The 18655-nt window shown below is 36.3% G+C and overlaps 1 protein-coding gene across 12 annotated transcripts in view; it reads left to right on the top strand.

Annotated features, from left to right (window-relative positions):
- The window catches only part of CFAP70 (cilia and flagella associated protein 70), a 96564-nt gene that overhangs the window by 2777 nt on the left and 75132 nt on the right, over nucleotides 1-18655 (top strand). For 10 of the 12 annotated variants that reach the window (XM_072823561.1, XM_072823553.1, XM_072823560.1 and 7 more), the window contains 3 exons: nucleotides 1049-1235; nucleotides 15311-15409; nucleotides 15574-15653. In XM_072823561.1, coding sequence (XP_072679662.1) covers nucleotides 1049-1235; nucleotides 15311-15409; nucleotides 15574-15653 — 366 coding nt within the window. The remainder of the gene's footprint in view (nucleotides 1-1048; nucleotides 1236-15310; nucleotides 15410-15573; nucleotides 15654-18655) is intronic. The other 2 variants (XM_072823563.1, XM_072823562.1) reach the window with 1 other exon arrangement.

The raw sequence follows: 18655 nt of genomic DNA, 5'->3' as shown, positions 1-18655 counted from the left end.
ATGAAGATGTATTGGGAGCACCAGCAGGAGGAATGGTTTTGCACCCTCCAAAACATCAAACCTGCTGATCTTAACATTTCAATGGCATTTTTTTTAAGATTTTTTATTCATGAGAGACACAGAGAGAGGCAGAGACACAGGCAGAGGGAGAAGCAGGTTCTATGCAGGGAGCCCGACGCAGGACTCGATCCTGGGTCTCCAGGATCACACCCTGGGCCAAAGGCAGCGCTAAACCGCTGAGCCACCCGGGCTGCCCTTCAATGGCATTTCTTTCTCAGTTTTCCTTTTTGTTAGACTATATAATCAGCAGGTCACATCACTATGTGTGTAAAATACCTGGCAACTACATTTAACAGGTGAAACAAGAAGTGATTTTTGTTTTTCTATACTACAAGTCTTTTTCTTCTGAATTCTTCCAGAGTTTCTCTTGTGATTAATTTCAATTGTTGAATTTAAATAATAAAACTACAATATAAGGTAACTTAAAAATTACAAGAATAATGAAATGGCAAAATATTCATTCACTATTATGAAGTCAGATAGCTCATTCCAAAACAGGATGTCATGAATGATCTTTACTTTGTTTTAAAAGGTATATATAAAAGGTGTATGTATAAATGTGTGTGTGTGTGTGTGTATATATATACACACACACACACGTGTATTCACAGAAATGCACTAGAAAATATATTCTAAAATATTAATAGTGCTTGCGTGTTAGAGTGAAACTATAGGTAATTTGTTTTCCTGTGTGCTTTTCTCACTTTTTCAAATATTTCACAATATACTTTTATAACCATGTGGATAACCAGAAGTTATTTTTAAAAACTCTGAATGTAATGGCATTTAAATAGAATGTTGCAGTTAGCTACAACTAGATTTGTTTAGTTTGCTACAACTTTCTATCTACCCTTTTTGTATTTGTGATATATAGCTTGTTAGGAAAACATGGAAAACACTGTTTAGTTCAAGTCAAAATGAATTGCCAGATATGTAGGAAAATTCTCTCTTTGAGTATAATTGTAAAGTGGTATCTTTCTGTCAACAGAAAGGTTTTAAAGGAGAAACTCCAGTTACTTTTATTCGTGCAGAATTCAATCAAATGGTTCTGGGAGACTCTGCAAAAGTTACGGTTTCTGCAGAAGGAACTGCAAAATACAACTTCACAAGCAGTTTTGAGTTCAATCCTGAAGGAGGAATTACTTTAGATGACATTGCCCACAAACCTGTGTTCTGTAAGTCTCTGTGGTACTAAAAATATTAATTATGTTGAGTATGTTGTAAGGAGATTCTGAGGTATTTAGTAGCTGTTTGGGGGACAAATGAATACACCATACCTTTTGCACCTAGGAATAACGTGGTATAATTTGAGTCCTACCTGCTTTTGGCAGCAGTCTCCATAGGCGGCTAATTTTAATCAGTTTGTATCAAAGACCTTTTGACATTTGACTGTACTTTGCAGTCCTTATCTCCTAAGCTGGATTGGGAGCTTTCCTAAATATTTCTGTGTTTAGGGTTGCCAAATTGAGGGAAAAAAAAATTAGGACATATATTAAAAAATTATTCATTGGTTATCTGAAATTCAAATTTAATTGGGCATCTTGTATTTTACCTGGCTACCCTATCTGTAATTCTGTATACAATACTTCTGTACACTTTTTTTTTGAAATTCAGGTCTGTATCTTACTTATTTTAGAATTTCTAGTGCCTAGAAATATCTGAGACATAAAAGGGCTCAAAAAATGTTCAATGAATGAATGAATAAATGGACATATAACTTCTGTATCAATACTTTTACAGTTTCTAAGTACACAGTATTATCTCTGACATACTTTGTTCTTACACCTATACATTAATCTAAAGCTTTTGTTTTAACCTATACTCTTAATTTTTGTTTTGTTATTTTTTTAGTGGCACATCTCCTGTAGCATCTGCCAAAAACCACAGATTTCAAGATCCCAGACCCAGAGAAGTGGGACCTACCTGGGAATCCTACAGTATTCTAGAGTAGTGCATTCTAAGCCTTTTTTCCCATGAAAGTCACCTGAGGCTGAGAGAAAATAGGCTTCAGAGCCCTACCCTAGACTATTAAATTCATGATTGCTGGGGAAAGGTCCTAGGAAGCTGCATGTAGGAACAAAAGTGTCTGGTGATTCCTGGGAAACACTGTTCCAGAAAAGTAATTCTTAGGTCTGACCTAGCTGGGAATCAATTACCCATGGAGGCATCCATCTAATCCATACTCTCTACTCACTCCATTCTACTTCTTTCTTCTTTGCTTTGTGCTTCTCTGTCACTCCCAACCCCAAATAAGAGGAGTGTCAGTATCCTAATTGCCTTCCTCCCTGGCATGTTAGATGAGAAAGGCAGAACTGGAACATGGTTTTAAATGTGACATTGAATTCATGAGAAAGAAAGGGCCAGCCCTTTGTTACAGAAGCAAAAGCTGGAACTGAAACCGGGAACTCTTGAACAGCTGCTATTGGTATGTGGTGGTGTAGGCAGAAAGGGCAGTACTCCAAAATCTAGGGACTTGGGTTTTAATGGTCTTAGACCAACAGACCTTGGGCAACTGTAGATGGGAGCTGTCCCCAACCCCTTTAGCACAAGCCAGGACTATCAAAAAGAATGGACTAGAAAAAAAATCCATGCCCCATCATATGTGTCTAGCCATTGGATAGATGAAAAAGGTCTTTCCTAATAAGTAGTAATCATAGGGTTGTTCCAATCATTAAATAACATATATTTTCTTAAAACATACAAGGAACATTTATACAATAGAAACTGGCTGGCCAGATACTATGCAATAAAACAAGTTCTGCCATATGCCAAAGAATCAATGGGATACAGACTAAGTTTTCTGACCAAAACACAAGTCAACAAAATTAGAAATATATAACAAAAATATAGGGAAAAAAGGAATCCATTTGGAATTTTTAAGTCACACTTATGTGTAATTCATGGGACAACAAAGAAATCATAAGACAAACTATAAAATATTTAGAATCAATAACAGAAAAACACCAAATATCAGACTTGTGAGATATAGCTAGAGGTACATTTATGCTCTCAAGTGCAGTCATTAGGGATCAAAAAAGATTTAAAAACAGAACCTCTGGGGTGGCTCAGTCGATTAAGCATCTTGAGACACTCAATCTCAGCTTAGGTTTGATCTCAGGGTTGCAAGTCCAAGCCCTGCTTTGGGTTCTATGCTGGGTGCGGAGCCTACTTAAAAAAATAATAAAACAGAGCCTCTGGAGTATATATACTTTCCCCTATTTGTTTCACTATGTACAACTGCATACCTCAAACTTTCTATGTAAAACAAACATAAGAGACTCTGAGAAGTGGAGAGAAAAAGGAAATGAGACATGAGGAATGACACAGTGATGAATTGCTTGGGTTTGCTTTTTGCCTTGTATATCCTAGACTTGATGCTGAAGAGGCCAGCAACCTGGAAACATGAATGAGTGCAGACCAAAAAAAAAAAAAAAAGAAAAAAACTAAAAGAGATCTGCTCTAACTAAAGACCAGGCAAAGGACAGCCTAGCAAGACAGAAAACTTTCAGTCAGTAGCTGTGCTGCTCCAGCCAAACATCACAGACACAAAAATGTGGCCCCACTCACACCCAAGCTGACTGGGAGACTGACTTCTACTCTCATAAAGCTTAAATTAGGTGCTCCAGCTAGGTGGTGTTTGAGAATACCAAATAGGAGGCCAGGATTTCGGTTCTGTGTGGTCATGAGCTCTCTCTTTCACCATGCAGTTTTAATGGAGACCACATAGGAAGCCTGGGCTTCTGCCCCAATTTGACAGTAATAAGATGTCATTCTACTACCTACTGGTGTGGTGTCAGAGGAGGCCTAATGTCAGTTTGAGACTCACCATCATCTATTGGTAATGAGCCTATACCCACTGTGGTATCTGTGGAAAAGAGGTAAAGAACCAGAACCCCCACCCCTCATCAGCAATAATGAGGAACTGTCCCTCTCAGGTATCAATAGAGGCAGATTGGAGATAATAGACAATGCCCCTCCCCTTCCTCTGTTGGAGCAGTATAGAAAAATCCAGCTAAAACAGATGGTTTAATATCCAGAGTTTCATAACATACAAAAAGTCCAAGATTACATGAAAATCATTCATCATACCAAGAACCTGAAGATCTCAAACTGAATTTTAAAAGATAATCAGTAGATGCTAACACCAAGGTAACAGATACATTAGAATTATTAGACAAAGATTTTTAAAAGTCATGATAATCATTGAGCAATTGCAAACATGCTGGAAACAAAACATAGACTCAGCAGAGAAATAGAAGGTCTTAGAAACAGAAGACATAAAGAAGAACCTAATGGAAATTTTAGGTTAGAAAAATATAGTAACTTATGAAAAGCTCAGCAGATGGGCTTAACAGCAGAATAGAGGAGACAGAGAAACTGGAAGACAGAAAAATAGAAATACCCAGTCTGAGTAATCTGGAAGAAATAAACTTAAAAAAATGTAAACAGAGCTTCAAAGGCCTGTGGGACTATGACAAAAGGTCTAATAGTGTCATCAGAGTCTCAGGAGAGGAGAATGGGTGAGACTGAAAAAATAATCAAAGAAGTAAAGCCTGAAAACCCCAAATTTGGCAAGAGACATACACCTACAGATTCAAGAAGCTGATCAGACTCCCAGTAGGATTAAGCCAAAGAAATCCATATTAAGAAACATCATAATTAAACTTTTGAAAACTAAAGAGAGAACAAAATCTGAAAGCAAAGGAAAACAACCAGAATGTCATCAGTTTGTCATCAGAAGCCATGGAGGCCCAAAGGGAATGGAATATTTTCTAAGTGATAAAAGAACTGTCACCCAGAATCCAATACTCAGAGAAAAGATGTGAAGGGGAAATCAAGACTTTCAGATGAAAGAAAAAATTTGTGACCAGCAGATCCACCCTGAAAGAATGGCTGAAGGAATTTCTATAAAACAGAAGAGATATGATGAAAGAAAGAACTGAGGAACATTGGGAAGGAAGGAAGAATATGGTAAGCAAAAATTTGGATAAATGAAGCTTTTCTTCTCTTTGAGTTTTCTAAATTGTGTTTGACACTTGAAACAAGGTATAACACTGTCTCAAAAAAAAAACACTGTCTCATGCAGTTCTAAAGGTATATTGAGAAAATATTTTAGGCAGTTATAAACAGGAAAAGCAAAAGGACATAAGAGAGGTAAGATTTCTATACTTCAACTACTGATGACACTTGTAATAGATTGTAATAAGTAATGTATATGTAATGCAATACCTAGAGCAATGACTAAAAAACCTATACAAATATATACACTTAAAAGTATTATAGATAAAATAGAATTCTAAAGAACATTCATGTAATCTACAGGAAAGCAGAAAAAAGAAAACAAATGAAAAAGGGAGGACAAAAGACTTAAACCCTACTATATTAATAATTACATTAAGAAATCAAGAGACAGAGTTTGCAGAGTGTTTTTAAAAAACATGACCTAACTGTATGCTGTCTACAAGAAACTCAAAATATAACCATATAGTCAGGTAAAATGTAAACAGAAAGATATATTATGTACACATTCATCAACAACTGGAAATTACTGTAGTAGCATTAGATAAAATAGCCCATGCAAAGAAAATAACCAGCGTCAGAGAAGTTCATTGATAAAAGAGTCAACCCATCAGAAGACATAGCAATCTTAAATGTACATGCACTAAACAACAAAGCTGCAAAATATGTTAAACAAAAACTGATAAAGTGTGAATAGATGGATCCACAATTATAGTTGGGGACATAAACACCCTTCTCTCAATTTATGGAACAACTATATAGAAAATCAACAGGGATATAGGAAAACTCAACAACACCCATCAGCCTACAGTATCTAATCAATATTTTTTGGAAAGCAGAACATTATTTTCAAAAGCCCACAGACCACATACCAAAATCATACTCTGAGTCACAAACAACCTCAACATATTTAAGTGAATTAAAATGTGTTTTCTGACAAGAGTATCAAGCTAGAAATCAACAATAGAGAACAGGAAACTAAACACTTGAAAATAAAAAGACATTTCTAAGTAATCCATGGGTCAAAGAGGACATCTCAAGGGAAGTAAAAAAAATACAGTGAACTGAATGGAAATAAAAATACAAGGTAACAAAGTTTGTGGGACATAGCTAAAGAACTGCTGAGAAAATTTATCACACTAAATGCATACATTGAAAAAGAGGAAAAGTCTCAAATCAGTAATCTAAGCTGCCATCTCAAGGATTTAGAAAAAGAAAAGGAAAATCCAACAGAAGGAAGAAAATTATAAAGATGAAAGCAGAAAGCAATAAAATGAAAAACAGAAACAATAGGGAAAAATCAATGAAACAAATAACATAGCTGGTTATTTGAAAACATCAAGGAAGACTGACCAAAAGCAGAAAATGCTCCAGAGGAGAGAAAAGACACTATAAATTATCAATATTAGAAATGAAATGGAATTAACATCACAGATGGTAGACATTAAAAGGATAATAAAGAGATAAGCAACTATACATAAATTTGACAAGAAAATGGGCCAGTATTTTGAAAAACACAAATTCATCCTATATCATCCTACATGAATAAATTTGCTCTGTAACTGTCAAGGAAATTGAACTCATAATTTGAAATCTCAAGCCCAGATAGTTTTACTAAAAAGTTAAAAATAATAACTAACACTAATTCTACACAATCTTCCAGAAAATAGAAGGGAGGAAATACTTCATTTTCTGATGCTGGTGTTACACTGATACCAAAACAAGACAAAGACAGTACAAAAATGGGAAACTTGTGGCCAATATCTGTCATGAATATAGACACAAAAATTCTAACAAAATACTAGCAAGTAGAATTCAGCAATATATAAAAAGAATTATATGTCGTTATGAAGTGGGATTGATTCTAGGAATCCAAGATTGGTTCAGTATTTGAAAATTAGTCAATGTCATCTACTGTGTTCATAGTCTAAAGAAGAAAAAGTACACGGTCATATTGGTCAAAACAATAAAGGTTTTGACAAAATTTAATACCAATTCATGATAGAAATTCTCAGAAAAATACAAATAGAGGGAACTTCATCAACCTGACAAAGGCAAACATTATACTTAATGGCAAAAGATGAAATGCTTTCCTCCTAAGACTGGGAACAAATCAAGGTCAGATCTGCTCTCAACCACTCTTAAGAACATAGAGCTGGAAGCGCTAGACAGTGCAATTAAGTAAGAAAAGGAAATAAAAGGCATCTAGCTCTGAAAGGAAGAAATAAATCTGCCCCTATTTGCAGATGATATGATTGTCTATGTAGAAAATATCAAGGAATATGCAAAACTTTTAGAAAGAAAAAGTGAGATAATAGGATACAAATTTAAATGCACAAAATCAATTGTATTTCTATATGCTAGTAACAAATACATGGACACTAATACTAAAAATACAATAATACATCATTTACGATTGCTCTTTAAAATTAAGTCATGTAAATTTAAGAAAACATATATAGCACTTATGTGCTGGAAATTATACACTGTTGAATGACATTTAAAATTTTTATAAATGGAGAGACCTACTGTATTCATGGACTAGAAGACTCAACATAAGTAAGATGTCCGTTCTCCCCAAACTGATACAAAGGTTGAATGTAATTCTTATCAAAATCCCAGAAAGATTTTTTGTAGATATGGACAAGAGTATTATAAATGTATATAGAAAGGCAAAGGAACAAGGAAAGCTAAAATAATTTTGGAAAAGAATAAAATGGGAAGAATCACTATATTTAATGACTTATATAGCTACATTAAAATTGTGTGGTGTTTGTGGAAGGATAGACAGATCAATGGAAAAAATAGAAATAAAAATAGACTCATCTGGGGATCCCTGGGTGGCTTAATGGTTTGGCACCTGCCTTTGGCCCAGAGCGCGATCCTGGAGTCCCGGAATCGAGTCCCGTGTCGGCTCCCAGCATGGAGCCTGCTTCTCCCTCCTCCTGTGTCTCTGCCTCTCTCTCTCTCTCTGTGTCTATTGTAAATAAATAAATAAATAAATCTATCTTTAAAAAAAATAGACTCATCTAAATATGCCTAATGATTTTTTTTTAATTTTTATTTATTTATGATAGTCACAGAGAGAGGCAGAGACACAGGCAGAGGGAGAAGCAGGCTCCATGCACCGGGAGCCCGATGTGGGATTCGATCCCGGGTCTCCAGGATCGCGCCCTGGGCCAAAGGCAGGCGCCAAACCGCTGCGCCACCCAGGGATCCTTGCCTAATGATTTTTTAAAAGATATTATTTTTAAGTAATCTCGACCCAATGTGGGATTCATACTCAGAACTTGGAGATCAAGAGTCATATGCTTCACCAACTGAGCCAACCAGACACTCTTGCCTAATGATTTTTGGTAAAAGTGCAAAATTAATTCATTGGAGAAGTAGCCTTTCAACAAATGATGTTAGAGCAATCGAATATCTGTAGGCAAAAAAAATGAACCTCAACTTTATAGTCTCATACCTTATACAAAAATTAACTCAAAATTGATCACAGATTTAAATGTAAAATGTAAAGTCAGAAAACATTAAGAAAAAAAAAATCTTTAGGATCTAAGGTTAGGCAAAGAGTTCTTAAACCAAAAGCATGAACCATTAAAGAAAAAATCCTGGTGAATTGGACTTCATAAAAATTAAAAACTTGCTCTGTGAAAAACTGAGGTTGAGAGTAAGAGAAAATATTCGCAAATCACAATTCGACAAAGTAATAGTATCAAATATATAAAGAACTATCAAAATTCAATGATAAAAAATACTCCAAACAAACCAGTTAGGAAATAGGCAAAAGACATGAAGAGACAGTTTACCAAAGCAGATAAAAGCATATGAAAAAGTGTTCAAAGTCATTAGCCATTAAGGAGATGTAAATCAAAACCACAATGAGACATCACTACACGCATATCAGAATGGTTAAATTAAAAATAGTGAAATCACCAAATTCTGACAAGGTTGCAAAGAACCTGGATCACTGATACATCCCTACTGGAAATGTCAAATGTCAGAATTTCTGGTGGGAATGCTGTCAGTCTAGAAAGCAGTGTGCAATTTCTTTAAAAACAAAACCTGCAAACCACCATATATGATCCAGCAATTGTACTTCTGGGCCTTTTTTTTTTTTTTTTAAACTTCTGGGCCTTTATCCCCCCCCAAAAAATGAAGACTTATATTCACACAAAAAACAGTATTTAATTTCTAGGAGCTTTATAGTAAAAAACTGTAAACAACCTAGATTCTTCCATGGGTAAACAAACATACATCCATACTATGAAATGCTACTCATCAATAAAAATGAACAAATTACTGGGACACAAACCAATCTTTGTGGATCTCCAGAGAACTGTGCTGAATGAAAAAGCCAATCTTAAAAGGTACATACTGTAAAATTATATTTATATAACATTTTTTAAATGACAAAGCATAGAAATGGAGACCAAATTAGTCGTTGCCTGGTGTTAAGAAGGAGGATAGTGGAGGTGTCTTTAAAAGGGTAACATGGGTTAAAAGGATAACCAGAATCCTTGTGGTGATGAAATGATCTGTATCTTGACTGTATCGATGTCAATATCCTGGTTGTGATAATTTACTGTAGTAATGTGAGATGTTACCATTGGGAAAAACAGGTACAAGATAGCTTTCTGTATTACTTTCATAATTGTATGTGAATCTGAAATTATCTCAAAATAAAAAGCTTAATTTGGGATATTCTATTCTTACAGGGGGAAAAAGCATCTTCGGTGGTGAGAAGTCTTGAAATTCAAAACCACTGGAGTTATAATGATAAAGCATTATTGTCTGCTCAAAAGTGAAAGAAAGTACACAAATTAATGAGTCAACCAAAAGCAACCCCTCCTTAGCATAGAGCCCACAAATTAGACTGAAACTGTGAAGGTAGCTGTGAAAACAAAACAAAACAAAAAAATGTGGAGACCATGAGTACCCTCTGCAATATAGTGTCATCTTCCCCTTGGATTTTCTTGAGAACCTCTTTCCAATTTGCCGAGAGTTAAGCTGTATAAAAGAAAGTTTCCTCTTTGTTAGTGGGGGTTTATTAACAGTGTGTTAAGTCTTCTAAGAAGATGAAAGAGAGCTTTGACCATTTTGTTTTTGGAGCTCTGAGTGTATTAAAAAATGGACACATTCCCCATCCATGCCCCATGGATACAAAATTGTTTAAATATATCTTTAATAAAATAGTTCTCAACATTAAAAGATTAAAACCTATTGAGTTACTACTAAAATACAGAACTAAAATACTAAAATAACAGAACTACCGTTCTAAAATAGACAGAACCCCAAAGAATATAAAAAGAAAGAAGAAAGATAAGAACAAAAATTAATTAATTGGAAAATAAGCCCTAAAAAAGAGCTACAAAACAAAACCTGCTTCTTTAAAAGACTAACAAGGGTAGTTTGGGTGGTTCAGTGGTTGAGCGTCTGCCTTAGGCTCAGGGCGTAATCCTGGGGTCTTGGGATTGAGTCCCACATGGGGTTCCCTGTGGGGAGCTTGCTTCTCTCCCTGCCTATGTCTCTGCCTTCTCTTGATGTCTCTCATGAATAAATAAAATATTAAAAAAAAAAAACAACTAACAAAATAGACAAACTTCTGGCATGATTGGTTCAAAACAAAATGAAACCAAGACAAACAATGTTAGGAAGAAAATGGGGCACTACAGATAGAGTGTACTTTTGAAAATTATAAAAAGAATATTTTTGAAGATTCTGGGAAGATAAAGTAGGAAGCACCAGGAATCTGTCTCCCCACCTACACAATGCTTGCACTGCCACATTTTGTCTGATATAACTATTTTGGAACTCAAGTCTGTTGAAGGCTTGCAACTTCCAGGGGAAAATTTTGATGGCACATGGTGATTAATTTTGGTTAATTTCAGATTTTTTTGTTAAGGTTTTATTTATTTATTCATGAGAGACACAGAGAGAGAGAGAGAGGCAGAGACACAGGCAGAGGGAGAAGCAGGCTCCACACAGGGAGCCCGACATGGGACTTGATTCCGGGTCCCCAGGATCACGCCCTGGGCCGAAGGCGGCGCCAAACCGCCGAGTCACCCGGGCTGCCCTAATTTCAGATCTTAACACAGTAGCAGCTACTCACTTCCCACCCCTGTAGGCATGTAGCAGGGAGCCATGTATGTGTTCCTCTAGTAGCTTGCACACAGCTTGCTGGAGCCAGGATGAGCTAAAAGGACCTTGTCCTTAAATATTGTGGATCTGTTCTCTGATTGCCGATTGCTGCTTCTGATCACAGAAGACAAAGAGGCTATCTGCTGTTGTTGCACCTCCCTCCATTCCATTGTTGTAAGGCCCTTCCTCCTGCTAGAAACTACCAAGGGATTTAAAGGGACCATCCTTTATCTCCCTTTTTCTTTTTCCCCTGTTGAGGAACCAGACATTCAAAACTAGGACACTTGAAAACAAGTGCACATGAGGTGAAAACTAGAAAGTGACCATGCATGTCTAGGGAAATACTCAGAAAATAATTTGGGCAACCTGGGTGGCTCAGCGGTTTAGCGCCACCTTCAGCCCGGGATGTGATCCTGGAGACCCAGGATCAAGTCCCACGCCAGGCTCCCTGCATGGAGCCTGTCTCTCTGTCTCTCTTTCTCGTGAATAAATAAATAAAATATTAAAAAAAGAAAGTACCTTAATTTTATGCCTCAGGCTATCCCTCAGCACAGAGACAACCTACAATGACAAAAATAAACAATAAAAAACAGTAAACCCTGGGAAGGGGGAGAATCTAATTTCCAGACTTATCCCATTATTAGATTCAAATATCCAATGTTCAACAAAAAAATCATAAAGTATACAAGGAAACATAAAGTATAGCCTATTCAAACAAGAAAAAAATCACAAGAAACAACAGTGTTGGCCAGAATGTGGAGAAGAAACTTGTGCACTGTTAGTGGGAATGCAAACTGGTGTGGCCACTGTGGAAAACAGTATGGAGGCTCCTCAAAAAATTAAAAATAGAATTACTATATGATCTAGTAGTTCCACTATTGGACATTTACCCAAAGAATATGGAAACACAAATCCAAAAAGATGTATGCACGCCTATGTTTATTGCAGTATTATTTATGATAGCTAAAATATGGAAGCAATCCAAGTGTCCATCAATAGAGGAATGGATAAAGAATACATATATATATATATGCATATATATGCATCTGACTCCTGATTTCAGCTCAGGTCCTGATCTCAGGGTCATGAGATTGAGCCCAATATCAGGCTTCTTGCTCCGCATGGAGTCTGCTTGGATTTCTCTTTCTCTCTGCCCCTCCCCTGCACTCTCCAAGTCAATCAATCAATCCTTTTTTGAAATGCAGGATACAAATTCAGCATACAAATATCAGTTGCATTTCTATATACTAACCATGAACAACATGAAAAGTAAGTTATAAATTCCATCCAAAGGAATAAAATACCTAAGAATTAACCAAGAAAATGAAAGACTTAATACAATGAAAACTACAAAATGTTGCTGAAAGAAATTAAAGATAACACAAATACATTGAAACATCCCATATTCGTGGATTGAAAAAGTTAATGTTAAGATGTTAATACTACCCAAAGTGTTTTGCAGATTCAGTGCAATTCCTATCAAAATCCCAATTTTTTTTTCAGAAATAGAAAAGGCCATCCTAAAATTCATATGGAATCCAAGAGACCCCAAATAACCAAAATGATATTGAAAAAGAGCGAAGTTGGAGACCTCACACTTACTGTTGTCAAAACTTACTACAAAACTAGAGTAATCAAAAAAAGTATAATAATGGCAGAATTAAAGACTTATATAACAATGAAATAGAATAGAGAGCCCAGAAATAACTCCTTACACATATGGTTAAATGATTTTCAATAAAGGTGCCAAGACCAGTTAATGAGGAAAAAACAATCTTTTCAACAATAGGTGCTAGGAAAATTGGATATCCGCATACAGAACAATGAAGTTGGACCATTACCTAACACCATATATAAAAACTCAGGATGGATTAAGGACTTAAATGCAATACTAGAAAAAAAAACTCTTAGAAGAATATATAGGACAAAGCTTCATGACATTAGGTTTGGCTATGATTTCTTGGATAGGATACTAAAGGCAAAGGTAATGAAAGAGAGAAATTAGGGGAATTAGGGGTGGCTGGGTAGCTCCATTGGTTGAGCAGCCGACTCTTGGTTTCGGTTTGGGTCTTGATCTGGGGGTCATGGGATGGAGCCCCATGCTGCTCTGCACTTGGTAGAGGATCTGCTTGAGATTCTTTGCAGCAATTTTACTTAAGGGAATATATCTGAAATAATTGAAACCAGGGTTTCAAAGAAATATTTGTACACTGGTGCTCAAAGCAGCATTATTCAGAAAAGGTAAAACATGGAAGTAATCTACATGTCTGTCTACAGAATGGATAAGCAAAATATGGTATATATATACAACTGAATATTATTCAGCCTTAAAAAAGAAGGTCTGACATACACTACAAGGATGAACTTTTTTACATTTGTTTTTATTGAAGTTCGATTTGCAACATACAATACCCAGTCCTCATCCCATCAAATGCCTTCCTCAGTTCTGTCACCCAGTTACCCCAACTCCCCACTCACTTCCCCTTCCGCAACCCTTTGCTCATTTCCCAGAGTTGAGGCTCATGGTTTGTCTCCCTCTCTAATTTTTCCCACTCAGTTCCCCTCCTTTCCCTTATAATCCCCTTCACTATTTCTTATATTTAACAAGGATGAACTTTGAGGACAAGATGCTAACTGAAATAAGCCAGTCACAAAAAGACAAATGCTGCATGAAGTATGTAATCAAATAAATAGAGACAAGGATCATGGTGGTTGCCAGGGGGTGGAGAGAGTAGGAATTATTGTTTAATATATATAGAGTTTCAATTTTAGAAGATGGAAAGAGTTATGGTAATGGATGGTGGTGATGGTTGCACCAAAAATGTGAATATGTTTAATATTATTGGGTATGCTGGTAAATTTAATATGTATGTTACAATTAAAAAAAGACATTAAAAAAGTATTTTGTAATTTTGAAAACAAAGATCACAGAGTTTGATAACATACCACACAGGCATGTATGTTATTAAATTGTATTCTCTTTGCCAAAAATACTGAAGATGAACCTAAGTTTACAGGAAATAAGAACTCAGAAACAAACACCATGGGGGAGAGGGAGACAAATCCAGAAAATGAGACATTCTATAAAACAACTGGCCTGATGTCTCCAACAAATCAGTGTCATAGAAAAAAAATGTATGTGGGTAAAAAGACTGTTCTAAATGAAAATAAATGTAAGACATATGAGAACCGGATGCAACATGTTGTCTTTGGATCCTAGTTTGAACAAACAAGCTACAAAATAAATTTTAGGACAATTGAGAAATATTGAATGTAGACTGGGCATTAGATGAATTAAGGAATTACACTTAATTTTATTATTATACACTTGCTAGATTGATAAAAATTATTGTGACTATGAAGGAAAATGCCATATTTTGAATTTATATACTTTAGCATTTAGGAGTAAAATTTCATGATGTCTGCATGTACTTGAAAGTATTTCAGCAAATAAGAATGGATAAAGCAAATATGACATGTTAGTTATTGTTAAATCCAGGTGATGGCTATATAGATATTCAGTATACCAATCTCTCTACTTTTTTGTGTACTTCAGATTTTTCATAACACAGAGTAAGCTGCAGTGGAAAACCTGGTACATACCTTGCAAGCTCTGTAAATTACTCAAAGATCTACTAAATCCTATGCTAGGCAAAATGGGAAGATCTAGAATAGTTTTTTTCAAACTGCAGATCACAACTTTCTTGTCATTCGTAAAATTGATGGAAGGGGATCATGATCAGTGATCTCTTATACTGAAATAGAATACAAAATACTTAAGGGTTTTCAGTTAGTAAGGTATGAATATTATATGCAACTTTGTTTTAATCATATCCATCGGTTACTTTTATACCTATGTATGTACATGATGATGATATAAAGTCTACGTTTTACTTTAACTTGTAGGCAAAAATTCAATATGTCACTGACGTGGTTCAGTATTTCCATCAGAAGTCACTAATATTGGTGCCTTCTCAGGTTTTAAATTAATATCTCTTAAATGTTTTTGACAATGCTTTGTTTGTTGCATCATGATTATCTGATGGATGACTCAGACATGTTCTCATTTTCTTTGTTTTGATTTTTCTAGTAACTATGACTGAAGTTTTACCAAAGGAAAAGAAACAGAAAGATGAGAAGACCTTAATTCTTGGTCAAGCTGTGGTGGACCTTATTCCTTTACTGGAAGGTCAGCTGTGTGATTTGGTCAAAAGCTGATATAGGAAAGCTCATGAATTTTAGCTCCAGAGAAGTGCAAAAATCAGCCTCAGTAAATTTGAGAGATTTGATAAAAAGATGAGCCTCTTATCTCTGCCTAATCCTTCAATGGCTTGATTTGCCTTCTTTTTGCAGGAGAGAGTTCATTTGAAACGATGGCCCCCTTGCACCCTGTGCCAGGCTCACCTTTAGAACCTCTTCGGTCAGGTGTTAAGGTAACCAGAATTATAAATCTCAACCTTCCATCTGCCATTCAGTCTACCAAGTTTGTTTGCTATAAAGGTTCAATTCAGTTGAGTACAGTTCATCAGGAGTATTCTTTTCACAGGCACACATAGTACTAAGTTCTGGAAACAAAGGCAAATAAGTCAGAGTCCTATTTTAGAAGTCCATAATCTACAAACCATGGGTTATAATTAGTCTGATTAAATGGTGGAATGGGGCATGTGGGCACAGAGTAGTTATTGGTTACTTTCCAGGGGTACATGTAACCATGGAGATGCCTCTTGAGCTATGTCCTGATGGATTAAATTGAAATATACATGGATGCACCTAACACACTTCCTGGCATAGTAAGCCTGAATTGGTAGGCTGTGCCACTGGTTTGTCCTCTGGGCTGTGTTTTCCATTCTTCAGTAGTCAGGGTCAGCAGTTTCTTGGAGCATTATTTTTGCCACTCTGGTGCAACTGCACTCACTTTCAACAGATACCACAGCTGCTTTCTGTTTTGCAAAAGTAAAAGGAGAGAAGGGCCCAAATGACCCAACTATTCTGAATGCAGTTCCCTAATTAACCATTGCTGTGGGGGCCTTCCTTCTTCTTATTGATTCTGACCTTGAGTCTGCCATAATCCACTTCTGCATCTGCTGTAGTCCTCTCTCTCTCTTATTTTAGACTGTGGTTGCTTGTTTGCTTTCTTTCTTTCTTTCTTTCTTTCTTTCTTGCTTTCTTGCTTTCTTGCTTTCTTGCTTTTCTTGCTTTTCTTGCTTTCTTGCTTTCATCTGATTTAATTTGCTTTCTGTCTTTCTGGGATTCCTAATATGTAGTCCACTGATAGCATTTCTTACTTTCCAGGGGTATTATGGCATTATTCTTTTATTGTATGTAAAGGTGTAATTTAGTATCTTTCTGTAATTCCATGTGATTTGTGTTGGAATGACATATATATTTGAGCTCAGTTGGCCTCCACTGATCCAGTCTCCTCACTTATGTACCGTTGATTTTCCGTACATATCCTTTTTTTTTTTTTTTTTTTTTTTTTCCAGTGAGTCGGTGCCTTTATTGGCTGGCCAGCTACTTGAGGGGGAGATGAAGTGGGAGGAGTGCGTGGCCCCGATGCCGGGCCTGCCGTGCTTCATTCCTTATATATCCTTACAAGAAAAATTAGTCAAAGGGATTATTAGTACTTAGGATGTTTGCTCATTAGTATTCCTGTGTTTAGTTGTTTTACTCATTCAATGAAAAAAAGCATGATACTTAATTTTCATTTGCTTGTGAATTCCACTAATATTATATTTAAGCATCTACACTGGTTATTCTCAAAACTCAAAGAGTAAAATGATATAAACCTGTCCTTAGAAAAGTTTCCAATAAAGCATTCCCTGTCTGGATTGAGTGATACAAATTAGAAATCTTGAGGATATTTTGCTTATCCTTCTAGAGACATATTGATCAGAGATGTCACAGTCTTCAGTGCCTCTCTTTCTTAAAATATTCTTCCCTTTGATATTCTCATTTCCCACTCACTGACTGTACCTTCTTAGGTTCTTGCACCATACCTCATTCTTCTGCCTGTGTCTCGTGCGAATGTTCTGTCCTTGGCCACCTTTTCTTCTTAGTCTGTGTTCATATTCCTGGTTTGCAGGGGGAGGTTATTCATGATTTAACAGTCACCAGTATGAGCACTCCCTTGGACCCCAAATATAGCCAATCCCCAAATGTGCCTTTCAGCAAATCCAGACTATTTTATCTCCTAAATGCCTCTGGACTCTCTTCTTAGCTTTATTCCTATTATTATTGACTTATAACCTTTCAACATTACAGGTAGTCTCCCTCCAGTTCTGGCTTCTCACTGCTTGCTGAATTACTTACAAGTAAATATGATGACTTCTCATCCCCTGTTCAGTACTGTTTAATTCATAGATTCCCCCAGCGCTTGCATGTTAAGGTCTAGAATCCTTAGCAGACACGTAACAGCTTCTGTAATAGGAGCCTGCCACTTGTTAAATGTCATCTCTCAGACTCCCCTTCTTATTCTTTATATTCTAAACCCCTGAACTACTTACACCTGAACAAAATACACCATGCTATTTCTTTTTTTAAAAGAGTTTATTTATTTATTCATGAGAGATACAGAGAGGCGGAGACATAGGCATGGGGAGCCTGATATGGGACTCCATCCCAGGACCCTGGAATCATGCACTAAGCTGAAGGCAGATACTCAACCACTGAGCCACCCAGACATCCCACACCATGCTATTTCAATTGTCCTTTACATAAACTCTTCTGTTGGTCATTTGTATGTCTCCCTTAGAGAAATGTCTCTTCATGTCTTCTGCCCATTTCTTGAGTGGATTATTTGTTCTTTGGGTGTTGAATTTGATAAGTTCTTTACAGATTTTGGATACTAGCCCTTTATCTGATATGTCATTTGCAAATGTTTTCTCCCATTCTGTAGGTTGTCTTTTAGATTAAAAAACAATTTTTTTTATTTAAATTCAATTTGCCAACATATAGTATAACACCCAGTGCTCATCCCATCAAGTGCCCTCTTTAGTGCCCACCTCCCATCTCCCTACCCTCCTCCCCTTCCGCAACCCTTTGTTTGTTTCCCAGAGTAAGGAGTCTCTCTCATGGTTTGTCTCACTCCTTAATTTTTCCCCACTCAGTTTCCCTCCTTTCCCTTATAGTCCCTTATACTCCACATATGAGTGAAACCATATGATAATTGTCCTTTTCCAACTGACTTATTTCACTCACTACAATACCCTCCACATAGAAGCAAACAGTAGGTGTTTGTCTTTTCTGATGGCTGAGTAATAGTCCATGGTATATATACCACATCTTCTTTATTCATTCATCTGTTGAAGGACATTATGGCTTCTTCCACAGTTTGGCTATTGTGCACTTTGCTGCTATAAACACTGGGGTGCAGATATCCCAACGTTTCACCACATCAGTATCTTTGGGGAAAAACCCAGTAGTGCCATTGCTAGTT

Source organism: Canis lupus, chromosome 4 (assembly GCF_048164855.1).
Source record: "Canis lupus baileyi chromosome 4, mCanLup2.hap1, whole genome shotgun sequence".
Lineage (NCBI taxonomy): Eukaryota > Metazoa > Chordata > Mammalia > Carnivora > Canidae > Canis > Canis lupus.
The sequence above is the reverse complement of the archived record's forward strand: the minus strand, read 5'-3'. Positions and strand labels throughout refer to the sequence as shown.